Here is a 17249-nt window from a genome sequence, read left to right on the forward strand (position 1 = left end):
ATTATTTCGTTCTAATACACTGGCTATAGTGTCCTTTTGCAAAACGTTTTATTCTATATTTTATATTAAATATTTAAACTCGCGATATATGAAATATTCTATTTCCTTTTTCCGATTTGCTCAATTCAATTTTAAAATTTCAAATGAAAAATTTTAACATTTCTATGCTTTAATTTCCATAGATACTTCGAAAAATAATTATTTGAGTATTTTTAAACTGAGCAAGTATTCAATACACTCAAACAAAAAAATATAAAAACTTGCCTCACAAAACAGATACAGTTTTGAGTAATGTCTCAAAAAACTGGATCAGTAAAGGCGATGAAAGGAAAAACAAATATGTAAGTCTTAAACTGATTAAATCCAAATATCTTTGGCATGGTAAGTTCCTCTAGCCTTAGTATCTACATCTTCAAGTTCATAATATACCTGACCAATTTTGCGAATAATTTTAGCTTTTACCCCGATTGGAGCTAGTTTCGAATTAAAATTTTGAACCTTTGAACTATGTAAAAATGTCCGTCTGTAAACGTCTTGTCCCACAGTAAAAGTTCTAACTCGAGTCCGTAAATTATATGTGTGTGAATTTTTCTCATATGCTTTGCGCATGAATTCCCGAATTTTGTCCCGTATCAAAATGAATTCGTCTTGTCTTTCAATTTTAGAGTCCGTTTCGGCCAAAATATTCAGTTTACGTAATAATTCATAGTCTTTTCCATGTGAAATCATAGTCTGTCCGAACACAATTTTATATGGACTATTGCCAATACTTTGATGAATACTTTTTCTTAATGAACAATTGATGCTAGGAATGTATTTGTCCCAATCTCTCTGATCATCACGTACATATGATCTCAAAGCTTCATTAATCGAACGATTTACACGCTCACTAGCGTTTGCCTGTGGACTATACACTGCTGTTAAAATGTGTTCAACTCCGTTATTTTTCAAAAAAATTGTCAAAGTCTTTACTTTTAAATTGTGAGCCATTATCAGAAATAATAGCTTCTGGTACTCCATAACATGGAAAAATGTCTGTCCTGAGGTAGTCTATTATATGTTTTGAAATTAATTTCTTAAGTGGTTTTAAAAACGTGAATTTTGAAAAATGATCTAAAATAATAAGTATTCCAATATGTCCGGATTTAGTTCTCGGAAAAGGTCCAATCAAATCAATGTACAAGCGTTGAAATGGTCTGTCTGTTATAACCATCTGCCCTAGTGGTGGTCTCAAAATATTTGTCTGAGCTTTAGATGTTTTACATAACTGACAATTTTGTATATAGTCTCTAACGTCTGTCACAAGTCTAGGCCAATAAAAGTATCGTCTGATCCGTTCTAAAGTTTTGGCTATACCGCCATGTGCCGAATTTGGAATATCGTGAGCTGAGTATATAACGTCCTGTCGTAGTTCTGTAGGTACAAAAAGTTTCCAAGAATTAGATTCATCTAATTCTCCAGAAGTAAATTCCGTCCGTTTATATATATATTTGTCTATAATTTTGAAGTCCGGTAACTCCGAATTTGAAAAATCTTCTCTTAATTTTGTATATTCTGTACTGTCAAATGCTGTAGAATTTAAGTCTATTGTTGGTAATGTCTCTAGTTCAATAGATTCAACAAAATCTTCCCCTTCATGTACTCGCGAAAGTGTATCAGGTACTATATTTTCCTTACCCCTCCTATGTTCTATTGTAAAATTAAACCCTTGCAGTTTTAGGGACCATCGTGCTAAACGCCCGGACAAATCTCTTTGTCCCATCAACCATTTTAAACTCGCATGGTCGGTTACTACAACAAATTCCTGACCTTCAATATAGGGTCTAAACTTTTTGATAGCCATCACCACTGCTAAACATTCTAATTCCGTTATCGTATAGTTTCGCTGAGCTTTATTTAACTTCTGAGACATAAACGCTATAGGTCTTTCCACACCGTCACTGTCCTTTTGTGCCAAAACCGATCCAATGCCATACGTACTCGCATCGCATTGCACTATAAAAGGTTTCGCATAATCTGGATGCACTAATAAGGGCGCAGATGTCAGCCTTGTCTTTAATTTGTCAAAAGCCGCTTGAGCATCATCTGTCCAATTGAAATTTTTCTTTTTAGTCAACAGTTCAGTCAGTGGGAAAGTTAATGTGGAATAGTCCTGAATGAAACGTCTGTACCAACCAGTCATTACCAAAAACCGCCTTAAATGTCTAATAGATTTTGGTACCGGAAAGTCCTGTATAGCCTTAACCTTGTCCTCGTCTACCTGTAATGTCCCGTTACCTACTACAAACCCGAGATATTTAACCTTGTTAAGTCCAAAACTGCTTTTCTTAACATTTATAGTTAAGCCTGCCTTTCTTAACTGTGTTGCTACTTCCATTAGATGTGTGAGATGTACGTCAAAGTTTTCCGAAACTATCAAAAGGTCGTCCAAATACACAAAAACGTGTGACTTTAGCTGATACGGAATGACCATGTCCATAAGTCTGCACAACGATTGCGGTGCATTACACAGTCCAAACGGCATTCTTGTAAATTGATACAAAGGCCGATTAGGGACTGTGAAAGCTGTCTTAGGTTTCGAACTTTCCTCCAGTTTTATTTGCCAAAAGGCATCTTTCAAATCGATTTTAGATATGCAATGAACTGAAGGAAGTCTCGATATAAGTCCGTCAATGTTCGGTATTGGGTAAGCGTCCTTAACTGTCACTGAGTTTAATTTCCTACTGTCCACACACATTCTAACTTTACCAGGCTTTACTACTACCACAGTCGGCGAAGACCAAGGCGAATTTGGTGCTTCTTCAATAACACCTAAAGATAGCATCCTATCTATTTCTCCACTAATTTGTTTTTCAACAGCTGGGGAAATAGGATAGTACCTTTGTTTTATAGGTTTCGCATCTCTCGTATCTATGTAGTGTTCAATTAATGTCGTACAACCTAAACCTTCAACTTCAGAATTTGGAAAAGTAGCTATTACTTTGTCTAGTCGAAATCTCTGTTCGGGTGTCAAAATTAATTTGTCAGGGTCTGTCTCTGTACAGTCAATTTCCATAATATCAGGAACTGAAATTTTTAAACCAAAAGTTTTCCAAAAGTCAAAACCACAAATCAAATTTTGTTGTATTGACGGAATAACTAGAAATTCAAATAATTTATTTTGTCCTTGAAAAGTAATATCTAATGTTACAGTACCTAAAACATTCTGTCTTTGTCCGTCCGCTGTACGTACGTTTCCAACACATTTTCTAAATCCTGTCTTTTTCTGTGTCTCAGAAGCTAAATCACCACCGATAACGCTTTTGTTCGCACCACTATCCAACAACGCAAAATGTTTGACATTATCTATTTTCAAAGTAATATAGAGTCGGCTATCACTATCTTGTGAAATTATAGGCGAAATAATACAAGTTCTAAATAATTTAAGTTTTCTATAAAAATTTCGAATACGCTGAGATGAACGCTTAGACTTTTTTGTATCACTAAATATTCTTTTACGAGCTTTCTCATATTCTGCCAATCTAATATGATATGGTCTTAATAGAGGATGTCTTAGTTCTGTCTGAGTGTCAATGTCATCTGTCAAAGTGTTCGAGTCTAAAGTTTCGTAAGTCTTGTTTTTGGATGTCCGAACTAAGGTCTTCGGACATCCTTCAGTCCGTTTCCCTGCTGTCTCTTTCCACATTTCGGACAATTCAGTCTGTAGGTATCCTTAGCACCACATCCATAACAGAAAATATGTCTAACTTCAACACAGTCCATATATGTATGTCCTTGTTTGTCACAATTCCAACATTTAACTTCAGCACGAATTGCACATACGTCCGAATTGTCTTCGGAGGTCTCTAAAATATTTACCTCTTTACTTGTGTCGATTTCAGCTACACGAGCTTTTGCATTTTTGCGTACTTCATATGAAGAAATGTCTTTTACAAATTTCTCGTGCTTCTTTACTTCACGTCTAAGTTGTGATACACTTGAAATGTCTAAATGCAAAAGTTCGTGTCGTATTTCAGTTCGAAGATTTCGAACTAGTATCGTACATAAATCACCGTCTGAAATAGAATTTTTAAGTCTGTCAGTTAATGTCGAAATTGAATTAAAGAAGTCGTCAAATGTCTCGTTGTTTCGTTGTTTACGTCTGTGAATGTCTTCCATAATGTCAAAGTCGGTATAGTCACTCTTATATTGGTCTCGTAAAGCTCTAGTCAAAGATAACCAGTCTAGGTCATTGTCATGACGATGGAATCGCCAATAAAAATCCAAAGCTTTACCTTCAAATAATATGTGTGCATGTTTGCACAAAAGGTCAAAATTTCCGTTAAGGTTATTTGTCGTCAGTACGTTTATTCTGTAAACAAATTCGTCCACTGTCATTTGTTCTTCACAACCAGAAAACTTCACTCTCCAATTCCTAATAATATTGGAAACTTTTTCACCAATAAATGGTTCTTGTAAAGAAGATAAAGAATTAGTAGGAATATTTAGGTACTCTCGAATTGGTATTATCATTGGTATTATCATAAATAATAATAGTGACTTGCTGTGACTTGAACTGAAACTGATGTGAATCTTCAGATGAATTACTTTATAGTTGATAATACAAATTGGATTTGTCGTCTTTGAAATTTATAGATGATAGACAGGCGTTGTAGAGATTAGATGATATTTATTTGTTGAGATTAGATGGTATTTATTTTTGCATTAATTTCAAATTGCAGGTAATTGTTTCGAAAAATTAATATTTTCTTAATTACACGGAATATTATTCGTTTTATTTCTTCACGTGTAAAATGCAGGATCGCCAAAATTTGTAGAGATTATATTTATATTATTTTAAAATAAAATACAATATTCTGGTTTTATTTCAAAATTAAAAAATTTTATTGTTTGTTGTAGAATATTGAAAATTATAATGAAAATTATTGAAAACTAATATGATTAATAAAATTAATTAAGAAAATGAAAACTTAATATTTTTGATATATAAAAACACAAAGTATTTTTATTCAAGTATATTCCTAAGTTAGCCGAATTTACTAACCCCATTCATGCTATAATTACCAATGCATTAAAAAAGAAATGTAAGATTTTAGAATGGACTAAGGAAGCCCTCAATTCATTTGACCGTATCAAGGAATCATTTGCATCACGTGTTTTATTGAATCATTTCAATAATGAAGCAAAATTGACCTTAACGGTAGATGCTTCAAATGTGGCCATTGGGGGCGTTTTACAACAATGTTATAATGGTATTTCGGAACCATTAGCATTTTTCTCTAAAAAATTAACCTCTTCCGAATCTAAATATAGTACATTTGATCGCGAATTGTTAGCAATATATTTAAATATTAAACATTTTAGGTATTTGTTAGAAGGCAGATCATTTGTTGTGTATACAGATCATAAACCTTTGGTTTTTGCTTTGGAATCAAAAACCGAAAGAAGTCCAAGACAGACTAGGCACTTAGAATATATTTCCCAATTTACAAGTGATATTCGACATATAAGCGGTGAAGCTAATGTTGTAGCTGATACCTTATCTAGAACATTTGAAATCGAAGCATACAAATATTCCGATATTAATCTTAAAAATTTATTTGATGAACAACAGAAAGATAAAGATCTTTTAGAACTTCTTGCTGATAAAAACAAACATCTTAATCTAAAATTCTTAAAAATTCCAGTCCTAAACTTAGATATTTGGTTTGAATGTACATTAAGTACACCTAGACCTTACGTTCCATTTAATTTGCGAAAAATTGTATTTGAAAAATTACATAATATTTCACATCCAGGTATCAGAGCTACACGCAAATTAATAACAGAACGCTATTTTTGGCCAAATATGAAAAAGGAACTTAACGTCTGGTCAAAAGAATGTCTTAACTGTCAAAAATCAAAAATAATTAGACACACTAAATCACCAGTGGTCAAAATTGAGATACCTAAAGGAAGATTCGAACATATACATTTAGATATTGTTGGACCTTTACCTATATCCCGGGAACATCGTTACATATTAACAATAATTGACCGACATTCTCGTTGGCCAGAAGCATACCCACTAAAAGACATCACAACATCTAATATAATTGATACAATAATAAGAAATTATATTTCTCGGTTCGGTGTTCCTTTGAAAATAACAACCGACCAAGGTGGACAATTTACCTCTAAAATGTTTTCAGAACTAACACAAATGTTAGGATGTTTTAAAATAACAACTTCTCCATATCACCCTCAATCTAATGGCATGGTTGAACGATTTCATAGACAGCTTAAAGCAACATTAATGGCTAAAGGTAAATCAGCAACTTGGTATGACGAGCTTCCGATTGCTTTACTAGGTATTCGTTCAGTATTTAAAGAAGATCTACAAGCTACTCCTGCAGAAATGGTTTATGGTCAAAGTTTACGTTTACCTGGAGAAATATTAACACCTACAGGAGATTTTGATGCATCTGACATTTTATATAAATTAAAAACCCATTTCAAAAACGTAAGATCTAATTTAAATCATCACAACAATTCAAATACAGGTATTCATGTACCAAAAGACCTAAAAGACTGCAAATATGTATTTGTGCGTGTAATTCATAAGAGATCTTTGCAACAACCATATGAGGGTCCTTATAGAGTAATTGAAAAGAACAAGAAATATTTCAAAATTGATATAAATAACAAGTCAGTAGTTATACCTATCGATCGATTGAAACCAGCATTAACTGAAAACACTTACATTAATTCAAACATACATTCCAGTAATACTAAATCAACAACAAAGAGAGTTTCTTTTAATTTATTGGGAATAAATTTTTTGGAGGGGGAGTAGTTGTAGGTGAATAAAAATACTTTGTGTTTTTATATATCAAAAAATATTAAGTTTTCATTTTCTTAATTAATTTTATTAATCATATTAGTTTTCAATAATTTTCATTATAATTTTCAATATTCTACAACAAACAATAAAATTTTGTAATTTTGAAATAAAACCAGAATATTGTATTTTATTTTAAAATAATATAAATATAATCTCTACACACGTAGCATTAAAAAATTTACATACTTTCCTTTGATGTTGGCCACCACAACCATAACAAACCGTATTCGACCCCTTCTGTTCATTAGTATCTCTCTTGATACGATTGTCACCTTGTCTCATATTAGGGCCGTGCTTTCTCTCGTTCCTCCGTTGTGAAAAAGTACCTACTTTATTCGTGAGGTCAGCAGGTTGAGATAATGTTACTGATGTTTTCATGTCAGTTATCGTCTGATGAGATGACTCCAAAGCGTGAGCTATTTTGTATGTCTCCCTAAACGTAGAAGGTTTCTTCGCAATAATCTCATCACAAATGGGTTGTGATTTCAATCCCACTAAAAATTGTTCAATCAACATTCTGTCAAGGAATTCCGCGTACTCACAGAATGATGTTGCCTGTTTAAGCCTCAAAGCAAAATTTGCCATCGTTTCACCATTTTCCTGCAACGTTCGTCGGAACTTAATACTTTCTGCGTACTTATTCTTCTCAGCATCGAAATGTGCTATCAATGCGTTCTTTAACTCACTGTATGTAGCGTTATCAGGAGATCGTGGGCTCATCAGCACTTTTAAAGCGTTATTCAATTCGGCACCAATATTCACTCTGGCATAATTTGCGTATTCCTCTTCTGGAATCTTGCTTAATTTTAAAGCCCATTCAAGTCTGGTAAAATAATCACATACTGTAATTTCGTCTGTAGATCTATACTCCGAGACAGAAAATGGTGGTGGCTTTGGATTCGTAGAAATTTGCTGGTGTGGGACACTGTTCAATACCGCCTGTGTTGCCTGTTGTACTGCCTGCCGGATAGCATCTGCAATCACATTCGTCAAAGGTTCAATTTGTTCAGGATTCATGGTCACTGTGGAATTCGCACTTAGAATCCCACTTCTGACACCACTTTTAAATATAAAGACTTGTTTACAACAAAAACAAACTAAAGTACGTTTTATTCAAAAGTTAAAAGTAGAATGATAAAACAAGAATTAACATGAATGAAAATGAACACAAGAAAAATGAATGAATGTAAAATAATGTTGTCAATGTATATAATAAAATAATCGCCAATTCAGTGTCAAATACACAACAAAAATAATTACCTTCTCCCAAATTTGATGGCTGACAACAACAAAATAGATTGATTTACATGTATTTTGTTGTTGCAAGACTTATGTTTTTTGTCTCTCAGTAACTATAAATAAAATATATGTACATAGAAATATTTTATTAACTTAGGCCTTATTAATACTGTCCCGAATGTTCAGGTTTATTCTTCTATCTAGAATATTGCCAAGATATTTTGCACTGTCCTTGATTTCAAGACTGACTTCATTCAGATTCCGTGGTTCAAATATTCCTTCTATTTAGGGTTAACACTTGAAATACTCTACTCAGTCTAATATCGGCGTCTTGCCGACTTGACAATAGTGTCTCTTCTGGCACAGGCGGAGGAGTCAAGTAATGAAGAGATTAGTCAATATGGTTTGTAAAACCATGTTAGTTGGTCCCGTTGTATTTCAAACAAGCGCTTACCATGCTTCACGAAGTCGATTGGCTTCTCTACGATGAGCAAGATGGGAATTTTTGTCCGAGTTCAATGCAGTTTGGATTTGCCAGGTGGTATAGGCAAGTAGCATACATGTCTGGGAAGCTTAAACATGGGGATAAAATTCCCGTTAATACAGCATTCGCTGAGTTGACTAACTTTATGCAAAATAAACCCCCTGATTTGGAGACTTACACTGAAGGGAAATAATTTTAAGGTGAATATCCATATCCATACATATGGGAATAAAAGACGTATTTATTTATTTATTTATTTATTGATTTTAGCATCTTTTTAGGATTTAAGTTGTTTATTACTAATAAAATAATAGATTTTCTAAAATATAGGACTTATAAATTACAATTGTATTTTCAGCTTCTTTCTTTTGTTTATAATAAATTTAATTTAGTTAACGTTATCATAATTTTATATATTTAAATATTTCTATTATGAAAATTTTAAGTAAAACAAACTTTAAATTATCGCTATAAAATGTATATAATTAAACAGGCAACAAATTTAAAATATATCCATAATTAAGTACAAAGGCAAATTAAAAAAAAAATTTCTTTTACAGAATTTCATTAATACGGCTACAATAAAACGAAAGGTATAATTATAAAAAAAAAATTGAAAATATTTATATAATAATTTAAAGCTGGTCCACATATGCAGTATTAATTTAGTAGTACAAATATAAATTTATTAAATAAAAATACACGATTCAAAAAGAGAGATTTCTAAACTAGTCCAATTTTTTTATAAAAAGTAACTTTCGACATGAACCAAAACAATTCAACAATTGCACAATCTTAAAACTGAGTATATACTAAAAATGTATGTATGCCTTAAACTTGGTTCATGTCAAGTTCATTGAAAAGTCTTATAAAATATAAATTGTTTAAAGATTTTATTTTTAGATAAATTTAAACTAACCCTTGGCATGACCATTCAGAACCAATTGTTTATTCGAAACTCCATTTGCTTGTTTTGCTTTGTAGCCGGAACACTCCTCTATAATAGAAACATAGAAAAATAATAATAAGAGTACGAAATATGATCTAATTAATTTGGAAAATATATGACAATATAACAAATATGATTTTAGTTTGATTACTTTTGTAGCATAAATATTAAAATTGCATTTAATTAGCACATATAATCTTTTCATTTCCTAAATTTATTTAGGATGTAAATTTTACATAAGCAATAGCATAAATCAAATTCACAATTTGCTTCTAAAACTATTTCTAACTAGTTGATAATAAATCTTCTAGTTACCTGAATTTTATATATCAGTTCTGATCAACAGCAATTGCTCATCAATGTCTTTTAAATATTCCATGAAGATTATATTTTAATTGTATTAACATCTGTGCCAAAATATGTTAAAGATTATAATTTAAAATTAATTAAAAAATAATTTTAACAAATTGCTTCATTTAGTAAATTCATATGTAAGTAAATTAGGGATATACTAATTTATTTTGGAGCCGATAATATAGCTGAACTATCCTATGGGTTTTATTGTCCTTATAATCTGTAATGTGTTCTTTTTTGGACATGTGATTATCTCTTAAATCCCTGGGAGTCAGTAACAGTTAACAAATTGCTTAAATTAAGAACAATATAAAGAGGGACTATATTCAATATCCTCTATCTTAGATTTTTATGAAAATTAGTTTTTGATGGCAAAATACATACATACATATACACTGTGGTATAAATTTTAAGGAAAAAATATATTTTTGATAATTTTTTAAATTTTTCTATCTTAAAAAAAAAATCTGAATCCAAAGCCCTCCATATTTTTGAATAATTACGTTTTAAACATGATACAATAATTCTAGAAGGTAGAATCATTAGGGATAGTTTTCAATGTTTACCCCTGCAACGTCAAACTATGATTTTAGTTTTTAATTTTTTTTATTTAGTTTTTGCAATATTTAATAGATTTAACATATTTGTTTTGAAGCGAACAGAAATTTATTAGACGAAATACATATAATTTTTCTTTAACAATTTCCTAAAAAATATTTTTTTCAACAAAACAAGAAATAATTAATTTTTTTCGTAGACATTTCATTTTGATTTTTTCATATTTTCTTTTGTTTGGCGTTACAAGAATTGTATAATTTATAATGTATTTTCTACTGTGTCTACCTTATATTGTTGTGTCATGGTTTTAATTAAAATATTTTATATAATTTCCTTTTTCAAAATACGTTTTCTTACTAATTTGGACACGCTGATTACGAATCTGAAAAAATATTATGGCTTGTTCTCTGAAATATAACAAATATCAATAAATTTGATTTACTCTCTTTGAAGTACTGCTGTAAAAACAATTGAAGTATAATTTGTGTTTGTGTTGTCATACGGGAAACGTTTTTAAAAAGTATATTCGTCTAACAATTTTGTTGAAATGCCTCGTTGAATAATTTTAATTTAAAAGGAACAAGGAAAAATAGAGAATTGGCATTCCGGTCATTTAAAAATTTGTAGAACAGCTAAATAGATAAAAAAAAGTATAGGGAAAGAGGGAGTCGTTTTATGATAAATAAAGCCAGAAATACGAATACAACCAAAGCGTACATTATTCGAATTAAGAAATTTACTACAGTTATTATGTATTGCTATCAGCATAAAGAGAGCAACTAATTTTAATTTTAGTTATAATATTTAAATACTTATTGTTATGCCTATAAAAGGGACATTCAATAAATAAATAAAGCGTATAAAAACAAAAATATGTATTGCTAATGTTTCTCAAATCATAGACATTTTGACTCGAGACCCTTTGCGGTCCAAAAATATGACATCTTGAAAATTGATACAAATTTCACAAAGTATACGTACATATGTAACTGCACATAACTTTTAAACCATAAAAGTACAAATCGTAATTTCATTCAAATGTTCAATTCTTAAGATTTAAAAATGTATATGTTGTTGTACAAACTTTTAAAGTGCACGAAAAAGTTCTCATATATATAGAATATAGAAATGCATCCATAAATATTAAAATAATGAGGTAATTCACGACATAGTTTTTTTCCGTTGCGAAAATGAGAACATTCGCACAATCAAAACATACATAAGGCATATGGTTTTTGTGATTGTGATGTTCTTTCGAAGGCGACGATTTATAACTAATAACGTATGCGGAATAAATATAAAAACAAAACAGAAATATATCTTAATATATGTTTTTAACGTTAAACCAACTATTATAAAAAACCTAAACAAAAAATGGATCACATCCTTGTACTTTTGTGGCAGTTGTATTCGCACTGTTTGGAGCTCTTATTTGAATTTAATGGACTTATTTTTGTCGAGTTTTAAATTAAAAATAATTAACAAACACTGTTTAAATAAATCCAAATACAGTTCGTTACAATTTAAAAAATGCTATATTTTTAACTTTAGAAATGCATGGAATTTAAATGGTATTGTAAACCACAAAAATCGTTTGTGCGTAATAAAAAGGATTTACGAATAGTTAAGAAACGAAATTATTCACTTTGTATATAATTTTCCTAATATATTTAAAGTACAAATTTGCAGTTTCCATCAGATTGAATGAGAGCCATGGACATTTTTTTTTTTGGAAAGCATTCTATATATTATCAATATGTTTATTTCCTTCAAAACAAAGTAACTTCTCCGACTTTCATTGTCACCTGAGGAAAAATATAAGATTTATATTAATATTAGTATATACATTAGGCATGTTCGATTTGTATGAACGATCAAAAAGTAAAAAATCGTATAGCAGAAACGCAATCTACGGAAAATTCTACGAAAGTACCCTCTTTTATCCAATAAAAAAAAACTATTAAAAAAATAAATACTGAAATATCATTGTTTTTTCTGCTATATATATTTCTTGAAAAAAATCGACCCACCCTAAAATACATATTTTAGAATAATAAATGCATTTTAAAAATTGCTTTACAGCTTAGAGCTAGTTTTGCAATTGTTGGTTAAACGTAGTTTAACCGGCTGTTAAACTGAAACAAATTTAGGCGGATTTTAACCAATGATTGTGTTTTGCACTAATCAATTATGAATTGATAATTTGGTTAGCATTGCAATACTTTTCAGTCAAATCAGATATGTATTCCTCAAAATATCTTTATATATATAATTCTTCTCTACGTGTTTTAGTAACTGAACTCCTCCTTAATGGCTGGGCCGATGTGTGTTTAAGTGGGTCCCTGTATGGTTTAGATTCACAATTGACCTATATAGGAACAATGGGCATGGCACCTCCCATACAAAGAAAAAAATTATCTGGAGTACTATTATAGTGGGAGTCTTCAAACTTTGTGTGAGCTATGGCAGAACAACGTTTGTCGTGACAGCTAGTTTCATATAAATATGACAATACTTTAAATTTTATAAAAAAAGCTACTATAACTTTATTTGTAAATTTTAACTTTATAAAAAGAAGTGAAGGCAAAGTAAATAAAATGGATATTAAAAATTGTTGAATGTATTACACGATGGCAACACTAATTTATGTTTCTCTTTTACTCTATTTTGTATGAACTAACCGTTATAATTGTTTTTGTGTTTCCACTGAATTTATAATTCCTTTTTTAGTTTTGTAGTTAAGTTCTTAATAAACCACTGAATAAGAAAGACGTTTTGGTGTCCGCGTTTTATTTTGTAAAGTTACCAAACTAAGGAAAGTAACTAATAACAATAGGTTATGGGCCCAGGTCCCATTATTAAGAATAGTGTGTTTGGTGTTACAAAATATATTTCAGGATGAGTTCCTTATATCAGATTGAAAAGTTAGATGACACTAACTATGACATTTGGAGCGTCCAGATGAAGAGTATTCTGATACATTCTGAGTTATGGAGTGTTGTTAATGGTACATATGTAAAGGTAGATGCTGATGTAAAATGGGATGCCGCTAACGATAAGCCGTTGGCGACTATAATTCTGAGTGTGAAACCATCAAAGTTGAATTACGTGAAGAATCTTGGCACAGCTCTTGAAGCGTGGAATCGTCTAGAGGAAATCTACAAACCCAGTGGACCAGCTCGCAAGGTCACCCTTTATAAAAAGTTGTTGTCATTGAATATGACTGCTGGTATGAGTATGGCTGATTACTTAAATTTGTTTAAGGTATTTTTAGACGGCAATACTGAGTATTAACACTTTTCAAATTTAAAATATTATTGAAATCTTTCGGTATATCAAGAAATCGTTTCGAAAAATATATTTCTTGTTTATGCGATAGTATTACAAATATTTTATTTCTTTGTTCATTGATATTTTACTGCTAACTTTATTTTTATTTTATATTTTCTTTACATTTTTATTTGCCGTATTTGTTTTTATAAATATATACCCGATACATATGAAAATAAAAAGTTTTTGAAGTGTTTTAAACAAAATTTCAATACCGACCGTAAATCAAAAAAATCATTTGTATTTTTTGAAAATCTAATACAAATTTTGTTAGACGATGAAATTGTATTATGATACTTGAGTTTTTGACAAATATTAATACTCAGTATTGCCGTCTATAAATACCTTTACTGACATTGTGGAGAAATTAGCAGAAGTCAACATTGAAATAAAGGATGAGCTTTAGGTTATTATGTTGTTGTCCAGTCTGCCAAAATCGTACGAGGATTTTGTAATTGCTATGGAGACCAGAGATGAACTTCCCCTACTCAAGGTTTTGAGGGTAAAACTCTTAGAAGAAGGAGAACGTAGACGTGAAGAAGTTAAATCTGATGGTGACAACGGGCCGTTAGCTTTTTATGCACACGACAACAAACGTAACAAAAAAAAGTATAGCAACAAAATGCAGAAAAACAAATTCAACGGCAAATGTTTTAAATGTGGCGTGCACGGTCATGTAGCAGCAAAGTGTACAGCGAAGAAAGATGATGAGGGGAAGACAGAGCAAAGTCACGCATTCACGATGCTTGCAGCAACGGATGTGTATTCCGTATGAACGTATGATCGACACACACACATACGTTTTGGACAGCGGCGCAACACATGTGTTGTGACAAAAAAGTGTTTGTTAAGTTTGAGCAGCATGAAGAGAGTATACCATTGGCTGGCGAAAATTATATTGTTGCTGAGGGTGTAGGTGAAATTAAATTGAAATTTAACGACACAGAATTTGTTTTGAGCGATGTTCTCTATGTACCAACAATGAAATGAATTATATCTGTTGATAGAATAACACAGAAAGGCTTTTCTGTAAAGTTTGATATGAATGCAGCAAATGTTCTCAGTGAAGGAAATGCTATATTAACATTTGAGAAGAAACATATATTATATGTTATTGAACATGGAACGAAGAACAAATGTTATTCAGCAGTATTGTGGCATAACAGGTATGGACATTTGAATTATAAAAGTTTATGTGATGCTAAGAAGATGGTTAGTGGTATCGATGGCGAAGATTTTAAGGATCAGGAAAAATGTGTTACATGTATGAAGGCCAAAATATGTACACAACCATATCCGCATGCATCGGATAACAGAGCAGAAAATCTACTAGATTTGGTACATATGGACGTTTGTGGTCCCTTTGAGAAACAATCCATCTCAGGTTCGAGATATTTTATAACGTTTATAGACGATAAGTCTAGAAGAGTGTTTGTTTATTTTTTGGCAACAAAGAATCAAGCTTTTGATAAATTTATTTTATTTAAGAATATGGCGGAACGACAAACCTGCAGAAAGTTAAAGAAGATAAGAAGTGACAACGGTGGTGAGTTTGTAAATAATAAATTTAATGCAGAGAGGCCAATGGCATCGAACGTCAACTTACTGTACCATATAGTCCAGCCCAAAACGGTGTGGCCGAACGTTTCAACCGAACTTTGGTCCAGATGGCCAGGAGCATGCTAATACATTCGAATATGAGTGAATTCCTATGGGCAGAAGCAATTGCAACGGCTGTTTATATTCGTAATCGGTCACCGACGAGAGCGTTGGTAGGAGTAACACCGCATGAGGTTTGGAGTGGTGAGGTTTGGAGTGGTAAGGTTATAGAGTGGTAAGGTTTGGAGTGGTATAGGCTATTCGATAACATCAAAGGCGTATAGACTATACGACCCAAGTAAACGTGACGTGGTCGAAAGGCGAGACGTGTTATTTAATGAAGAAAACCAGACGCCAAATGAGAATGAAAACGCTTCATTTGATTTGATCAATTTTACCGAAAGTGTATGTGATGAATATTCGGCAGAAAACTCAATCGGAGAAAGAAATCCAGAATGCCAAAGCGAGGACTATGAGAGTGCTGATGAAATGGATGATCTTGAGTATTTCTCAGGTGATGATGAAGCTGTCGCTATAGGTCGAGGTAGACCGAGAATTGAACGTACTGGTGAACGTTGTCGACCGAGAAAAGTATATAATGTTTTAAATGTTATGATGAAGGAATATGGTGAAATACTAGTTCCACAAACTGTAGCCGAGGCAATGAACAGCTGTGATTCAAAGCATTGGCTTGATGCCATGAATAAGGAGTACAATTCCTTGACAGCAAATGAAACTTGGAGTTTGACAAAATTTGCCAGATGGACAAAAAGCGGTTGGATGCAAATGGGTGTACGCAGTGAAGCGTGGTGTTGATGGTGAACTTGAAAGGTACAAGGCCCGCCTTGTGGCCAAGGGGTGTAGCTAAGTGTATGGCGTTAATTATAATGAGACATTTTCTCCTGTCTGCCGTTTTGCAACTATAAGGATGATATTGGCGATTGCTGTAGAGAGGAAAATGTATCTTCATCAAATAGACGTATGTACAGCATATCTTAACAGTGACTTGATTGATGATGTTTATATGAAGCAGCCCAAGGGGTATATCAATGAAGCACATCCCAATTTAGTGTTAAAACTCAACAAGGCGATATATGGTTTGAAACAATCTGGAAGGGCTTGGAATTCCAAGATAGACTCTTTATTGAGGAATATTGGTTTTAAGAAATCGGATCATGAACCATGCCTATATTTCATTGACAGGAAAGGTAAATTATGCATAATATTAATTTTTATATGTGGATGATATAATTATAAGTTGTGAGTCCAAGGAAGACTTGATGGAAATCAAGAGTACAATTACGTCGAAATTTGATTGTGTTGATTCCGGCCAATTGAAGCTATTTTTGGGCATGAGAATAACCCGTGACGGCGAATGTGGAGCAATTTCTATTGACCAATCCCAGTATGTAAAACAGTTATTGGCTCAATACAATATGACCGAGTGTAGAACCGCAGCAACCCCACTGGATCCTGGAGCTAAACTCAAATGTGTAGATGAATCTTGCATTGGCGACGAGGCCAGATATTCTACATTCAGTTAATAGGCTGGCACAACACAATGTAGATCCACATCTGGAGCATCATGCTGGCATAAAGCATATATTGCGATATTTGGCGAATAGTACTGAGAGGAAATTGGAATATAAGTCAACAGGTGTACAACTAAATGGTTATGTAGATGCCGACTGGGGAGGCGATACTTCAGATCGTAAGTCACATACAGGTTTTGTTTTTTATCTCGCCGGGTGCGCTTTTTCCTGGGAATCCAAAAAACAAAATTCTGTGGCACTGAGCAGTACCGAATCCAAGTATATGGCTTTATCTAATGCAGTGAAGGAGACAGTATATCT

The 17249-nt window shown here is 32.1% G+C and overlaps 1 protein-coding gene across 3 annotated transcripts in view; it reads right to left on the minus strand.

Moving 5' to 3' along the window:
* Positions 1 to 8844: 8844 nt before the first annotated feature.
* The window catches only part of Ttd14 (TRPL translocation defect 14), a 67541-nt gene continuing 59136 nt past the window's right edge, over positions 8845 to 17249 (minus strand). For 2 of the 3 annotated variants that reach the window (XM_065511463.1, XM_065511462.1), the window contains one exon: positions 8845 to 9603. In XM_065511463.1, the coding sequence (XP_065367535.1) occupies positions 9521 to 9603 (83 nt within the window). In that variant the 3' untranslated portion in view covers positions 8845 to 9520. Of the gene's footprint in view, positions 9604 to 9870; positions 9963 to 17249 lie in introns of all 3 variants that reach the window. The other variant, XR_010576571.1, reaches the window with a different exon arrangement.

Source organism: Calliphora vicina, chromosome 5, assembly GCF_958450345.1.
Source record: "Calliphora vicina chromosome 5, idCalVici1.1, whole genome shotgun sequence".
In the NCBI taxonomy this organism is placed as follows: Eukaryota; Metazoa; Arthropoda; class Insecta; order Diptera; family Calliphoridae; genus Calliphora; species Calliphora vicina.